Source organism: Sinocyclocheilus grahami, unplaced genomic scaffold (genome assembly GCF_001515645.1).
Source record: "Sinocyclocheilus grahami isolate Dianchi unplaced genomic scaffold, SAMN03320097.WGS_v1.1 scaffold284.1, whole genome shotgun sequence".
Lineage (NCBI taxonomy): Eukaryota > Metazoa > Chordata > Actinopteri > Cypriniformes > Cyprinidae > Sinocyclocheilus > Sinocyclocheilus grahami.
The window spans coordinates 622,898-629,864 of record NW_015505463.1 but is presented as its reverse complement, the minus strand read 5'-3'; the positions used below and the strand labels follow the sequence as shown (position 1 = coordinate 629,864).

The following is a 6,967-nucleotide window of genomic DNA, read 5'->3' as shown; positions in this document are numbered from 1 at the left end:
TCGCCCAGAGTGAAGATTTAGTCGCATATGCGAGTGATTTACTCGCAATGTAGAGGGTTGACAGTCTATGAGCACGAAGGGTTTAAATATTCATATGTAGCTCACATTAAGCTATCATATGGCTTCAGAAGTAACTAATAATTCGCACAATCGAAGAAAAAAAAATAAAATCTCGGATTTGGATCGGCTCTCTCTGACCGATACCCGATTCCGAGAAAAATGGCACTATCAGAGCCGATACCCGATATGAATATCGGATTGGCGCATCCCTATCTCAAATGCTTCGTTTTCTACAAAGTCCCTCCTTCCGACAAGCGCAGTCTGCTCTGATTGGCCAGCTGACCCAGTGCATTGTGATTGGCCGAACACCGCAAGCACTCGTCGGAAATGTAACGCCCCTTACCATAATCGCGAGCTTCAGCTTTCAAAATAAATGTAAAGACAGTAAATAATGTCATTAGTTTTACCATCAGTTCAAGCCAGAAAGGGGAACAGACACAGTAATGATGCAGTACACACTGTTTTTCTATTTGAATATATTTTAAATGTAATTTATACCTGTGGTAAAGCTGAATTTTCAGCAGCCTTTACTCCAGTCTTCATGATCTTTTAGAAATCATTCTCATATGCTGATTTGTATACATTTATTATTAAATAAATGCAGCCTTAGTGAACATAAGAAACTTCTTTCAAAAACATTAAAGATACTATCATAATTATTCCAAATGAATATGAGCTTGCAGCACAGGGTTTAAGCAGACTAAATGATTGAAGAAGTTGTGCCACAAAAGAAGTCTGCCGTTTTCACTAGAAGGTCCAGTTATGTCATTTTGGTTAACCATTATGAGGTCAAAACATAAAAAAAAGTGAAGCATGAAGCTGAAAAACAGATGAATTAGATCTATAAGATCTATAAGGTGAATTTTCATTTCATGCCAACTTGTCTCTCGAACATGGGCTCATTGTCTTTTTGCTCATTGGTTTTTCCCTCTCAGGGTGTACAAGAAAAGGTAAACTTAACATCACCCTTGGTTTCAAAGGATGACCCAATCTTTATCTCCCTGTCTCTTAAGCTGGGACAGAGTGTGGATGAGGTTGGGCATCGGATACACGAGGCACTTCTAAGAGTAAGTTGATTTGCTTTATTTATAATGTTCTGGGTTCTCACAGTCATGGACAACCTTGAAATGTTGCAGTTGTGATTTCTAGACCTCGAAAAGTCTGGTATTTTTTATAGTTACTGGAAATCTTTGTAGTTATGTTCTCCTCTAAAATAATATTATTGTGCTTCATAACATGCAACCCAGCATCAATATGCACAACAGGGAACTTCATTAGAAACATAAGAAACTTTTTAGCTTGTTTTTGCCCTTTTTTGTCATAAAGTGCTTTACTTTGAGCATCTTTGCTTAGAAAGCTGAGTCCTTCTTCTAACCACAGTAAATGTTAGGATTTAAGGATGCATGATATATCAGTACCATACCTTTTAACAGACTGCATTAGAGTTTTTATTTATATCAGTTTCTGTTAATATTGGGAATATTGACTAATGTTAGATATTTAATTCATGCTCATTTCCCCTATTTTTACATTTAAATTACTTTTGCCATCATCTAATGGTCAGTTACAGTTAATCTTTAATAACACTAATCACTTAATAACACTGTTAAAGGTAATTTTAGCAAATCTCTTTTACTGTACAGTATAATGATGTGATGTAGCATTTAAAGTGATTCATTTTGTGTTTTTCTTTTTTAATCTATTTAGACAAAATAGTATTTTGATATTGGCCATGTATCAGCATAATGTTTGTGTCTAATTGAAGATATTAATAAGAATAATTGTTTTCATTTATTAATACCTAGGATTGGTACCTGACATAATGTCATTCAAGTAGTTGTGTACTCACGATTAACTGGAAAAGAATTCAGAATTATTAGTGGGAATGCGTGGGAACTTCGTTTTCCTTTATGGTTCAGTTTTTAAAGGCTTGTAGATAAAACAGAAGTCAGCTGGAAATGTCATTTCTTAAGATTAACGATGACTGTCTTTTTCTCACTTTCTAAGAATTCTTCTTCATGGGTGCTTTATAACTTGGCCTCCTTCTACTGGCGGATGAAGAATGAACCCAGGCGAGCTGTGGACTGTGTGGTCCGTGCTCTCCATTTTTCTCCAAGGTAAAGTGAAATGACACATGGATACAAATAGCAAATGGATAGTGGGCATAGCATATCTACAGAGAAATCAGTGTTTCGATCATCTGCACAAAGACTTGCATAAGTTGTGTCAACTTGTTTTACATACATTTGCATGTACTTGTTCTCTTATTGCAGGCAGCACAAAGATGTTGCTCTTATCAATATGGCAAACATACTTCACAGAGCACACTTCTCGGCTGACGCCGCCATTCTCGCCCACGCTGCTCTGGATCTCACCACCGATCTCCTAACCAGCCATTACACCCTGGGCAACATTTACGCTGTGAGTGCAGCGCATTGAAGAAGAGGGATGGTTTCTGAAAATACATTTTTAAGATGTTTTTGAACTTCCTCTGTGCACATGCAGTTTCTGCTGGACAGGAAATGGCAGTTTTTCTTTAGGATCTGATTTCCTTGTTTATATCGAATGACACTCACTTGCTTGTTGCATCTCTTTCCCTTCCTCCTGTCACTCTGGTAGATGTTGGGGGAGTATAATCACTCCGTGCTGTGCTATGAGCAGGCCCTGCAGGCTCAGCCAGGCTTTGAGCAGGCCCTGAGGAGGAAACATGCCGTCCTCTGTCAGCAGAAGCTGGAGCAGCGGCTTGAGGCTCAACACCGGTAGCACAGACCATTCGTTTTCTCATTGACTGTTGTGATTTTGACTCTCTTTTTCTGTGCAATTACTCTGTGTCTCATTAAGAAACCATCTGAGTATGGAGTAGCCTTTTTCCTGGTATTGAGTGGGTCTTGTTCTTTCTTTGATGGCGTATTTCTGCGGAGAACTTCCCCTTTGCTCTTTTTATGATGAGGAATTCGTTATGGATCATTGTAGGGGTCTTCAACAGTATTGTACTATAGGAGGGCTGCCAGTTACGTAGTTTGTTCTCAAACTAATTTTATGTGAAAGAAGAAAAATGCATTAAACAAAATACATCAAGATAAGACGCTACAATTCAACTGCATGTGTCATTGTGCCTCCCACATTGAAATATATTTAGTTAAAATAAAATGTACAAGTAAATGACTGAATACTAAAAATAGCTATTTCATTGGCTTTGCAATGCATGTAAGCATCATTTGAAAGAAATTGTATTCAAAAAGAAATGTTTTATTCACCAAGGATGCATTCAAATGATCAAACATGACTGTAAAGACATTTATTGTTACAAAAGATTTCTATTTTAAATAAATACTGTTCTTTCTAACTTTCTGTCCTTTGAAAATCCTGGGGAAAAAAACACTATTGTGGTTTTCACACTAAATTAAGCAGCATAACTGTTTTCAACATTGATAATAATAAGAAATGTTTCTTGAGCACCAAATCAATTAGAATGATTTCTGAAGGATCATGTTGTATTGAAAACTGGATTAATGGCTGCTGAAAGTTCAGCTTTGACATCACAGGAATAAAATACATTTGAAAATATATTAAAGTAGAAAAATAATCTTCGATAGTGATCATTTAACTGTGTATTTGATCAAATCCAGCCTTTTATGATTTGGAAGAGACTTCAAAAATTTAAAAAAATCTTATCGACCCCAAATATTTGAACAGCAGTGTACATTAATATGCTTCTTACAGATAAGTTATTAAAGGCCAGTCTAAAAATGTGTTTTTATTCAGTGAGCTCTGTTTTATCTATCCCTGGGTCCTAAGTTATTGAGATTTATTTTCTGACTATAGCAAAAAAAAATTTGGACAAAAAAGAGAACCACAAAAATGTTATATTAAATTAAAGGATGTTGATTTCACACTAGAGGTTTGATTGCACCTAAAATTTGATTTGTTTCATGTGAAAGTCGACTTACAAACTAAGAACCACACTTCATGTGGTAAACGCAAAGTGAATGTATATTTTGTGATATTGTGTAAACACTGACACAAAATGTTAACAATATTTTGGTAGTTACACCAGATAAACAAATTCCAAGCAAAATGTCCAATGCTCTCTAGTTGTAACATTCAGACTTAAGCATTTGTGATGATAAATATCTTGCAGTTGTTCTGTTGATGATAAGGAGTAAGACAAAAATTAAGCTTTGAGTTTGTGCTCAAAAAAAGCATAGTGCAAGGTGCGAAATCAACATGCATCCTCCCTCACTCTATGTCCAGGTCTTTGCAGCGCACCCTGAATGAATTGAAGGAGTACCAGAAGCAGCATGATCATTATCTGCGACAGCAGGAGATGCTGGACAAGCACAGGCTCATTCAGGAGGAGCAGATCCTGCGAAATATCATCCACGAGACCCAGATGGCTAAAGAAGCTCAACTCGGTTAGACTGCTTGTTTTACCTTTCATACAGTTTCTTTAACATAGACCCACAAACTCAAGGTCCTAAAAAAATAATATTGGGCAATATACTGGATAAAGTTTCGCAAGCCTGCCAGATCTTGTTGGCGCCATGTTTGTTCGCTTCCACTGTTGTACATATGAATGCGTATAACAGGACTTCAATGGTGTGTTTTAGGAAATCACCAGATGTGTCATATAGGCCAACAGAAGTTCACCCTGCACTGCCCGTTTGACTTGCCTGTGCGGTATCACCGTGGAGAACTGTTTGAAAATGTCCACTACATTCAGGTGAAACTGCAAACACACTGTTTGAATTATTTTGCTTTCTGTGTGTTAATAATGAGACTAAATATTGAAGCAGTTTAGAATAAAAAATACTTTTTACTTGATTTCTACACAACTTGAAAAAAGAATATACATTATTTAAATGCTTATGGAGTTTCAAGAATGTATTACTTTACATGACTTTTGCTTGACTAGAAAAAAAACACTTAAAATGTGTGAATTAGAATAAGAAATATCTTGATTTTTAGTTAAATCTTATTTTAATGCTTGAATCCTTGAGGGCCCCTCAGACGTTTGCAGAGGCCCTCAGGTTAGTGGACCCTGGCCCTCTGGTTGAGAGAATCACTGGTCTTTATTAATGCCGGTTTATGAATTTCAGTGGACAAGCAGTGTTTCATGAGTGTTTTGTGTATCAGCAGTGGAACATATTAATGTTTGTGCCCACGTGTCACTTTACCCTACTTTGACTACTTGCAAAACTATTTTTGTAGGCGGAGAAAAATTAAACTAATTAACTGAGTAGTTGAAACTAACTTGTTTATAAACCGGTTTTATGAAAACATTACTTTACACACGATAATGTTGTTGATATTTAGTATAACAGCACTCCTCTTTGCTAGATTTCTTAAGTGTCAATCAATCTCCTCTTTTTCTGACGTGTGGGTGTGCGTGCGTGCATGTGTATTTGCTTGTAGTTTGGTGAGGAAGTGTCAATAGCCAGCAGTGTTGCTCTGGTGTCCGAGTTGAGTGTGAATGAGAGTCACAGTCCTCAGCGGTCCTACACCATGTCCTTAGGACGGGAACCTGCAGCCCACTGGGACAAGGAGACAACCTCCACTGATGTAAGAGTGTGGTTAATTTTTTTTTCTTATTGTTAGCTGTAAACAACGGACTTAGCCTACATTTTAAATGAACACAAATGCATAAGAAGGAGTTGTGTTGAACTTTGTGAATGATGGTTGAATGATTCCCCTTGTGAAGTTCAGCGGGCACAGATTCCATGTTTTTATTGGCATATTTATGGCCTGTATTTATTTTGTGGCATATTTTTACCTGCATATGGCATGTTTTTTTTATATATGTTGGAACACAATGTAAACTTGTGTTCATGCCATGTTCGAATGATCATAATTATGGGATTCTGACTTTTTAAAACATGTTCATATCCTAGTCGAACTCGTTATTAAAACGTTTTGAATTATACAAGTGTTCTGACTTATACCACCTGACCATTGCAATGAAAACACTCAAAATGGTGGAAGGTTTAGACATCAAATGTAGCCCAACTTGGAATATTTCTGTTTAATAATTTCGAAAAATCATGCAAGCATAATCTTAAAAATAATATGATTAAAATAACATGTAGCTAGCATGGAGTTAGATAACTAATGTCTAATTTCCTGCTAAATATGATAAATGCACTAACATTTTATCAATAAGGCATTTGCATAACTTTTTCTTGTTTTCTTGTGGTTTTGTCTATGGATTACTCAAATTACACAGATTCATTTTGACATTAATAGTTTTGCCACAGAAACGGATCATTTCTGTATTATCTATATTATCCTCCATATTTGCACTAGAAGTCACATTTCTGTTGGTTGTATGTGAACAGGAAAGTCATACGGTGGTGTGGCCCAGGAGGTCAGACTGTGCACAACGATTCCCCACAATTCCCCCTGTGCACCTACTTCCCACCTATTACCTGCCCCCTGAGTCCCACAACTTTAAGTAAGACATGTGGCACTGTGACATGCACATTTATGTTACATACAGTTTACAGTCACAGACTCACAGACTAAGCGTACAGTTGCTCAACCCTTCTACATGTAACATGTATGCTTGTTATTTTTGTCATGTTACCAGGGCTCTGAATATTCTCTTGGAGAGCAAAAGTCCTCCATCATCATCAAAGATGCCGGATTGCAGCTTAAAGAATCTTGTCACCGCTAGAGACCCACTGGACTCTCTGGCCTGGGCATTAGAGAAGGAGCTGCTTGACCCACATGCTGCAGAGGTATGAGCTAGCTTACTCAATATTGTCAGTCTGAAGGAATTCTGTACCACACCCTTAGCCTACCTGTGCTATTTGTGCAGGTAGATTAAGCAGAGCAGGGCCGTGCACAGACCTTTTGAGGGGCATGTGCTGAAACTGAAAAAGGGCACCCCCCCCCCCCCCTCTGACAA

General features: G+C 37.3%; 1 protein-coding gene across 1 annotated transcript in view; it reads left to right on the top strand.

Annotated features, from left to right (window-relative positions):
- Nucleotides 1-6,967, top strand: part of ttc17 (tetratricopeptide repeat domain 17) — a 25,640-nt gene that overhangs the window by 2,266 nt on the left and 16,407 nt on the right. Inside the window, exons 5-13 of the mRNA XM_016292357.1 lie at nt 996-1,127; nt 2,068-2,177; nt 2,334-2,481; nt 2,680-2,819; nt 4,315-4,475; nt 4,671-4,783; nt 5,476-5,622; nt 6,396-6,511; nt 6,647-6,797. Coding sequence (XP_016147843.1) covers nt 996-1,127; nt 2,068-2,177; nt 2,334-2,481; nt 2,680-2,819; nt 4,315-4,475; nt 4,671-4,783; nt 5,476-5,622; nt 6,396-6,511; nt 6,647-6,797 — 1,218 coding nt within the window. The remainder of the gene's footprint in view (nt 1-995; nt 1,128-2,067; nt 2,178-2,333; nt 2,482-2,679; nt 2,820-4,314; nt 4,476-4,670; nt 4,784-5,475; nt 5,623-6,395; nt 6,512-6,646; nt 6,798-6,967) is intronic.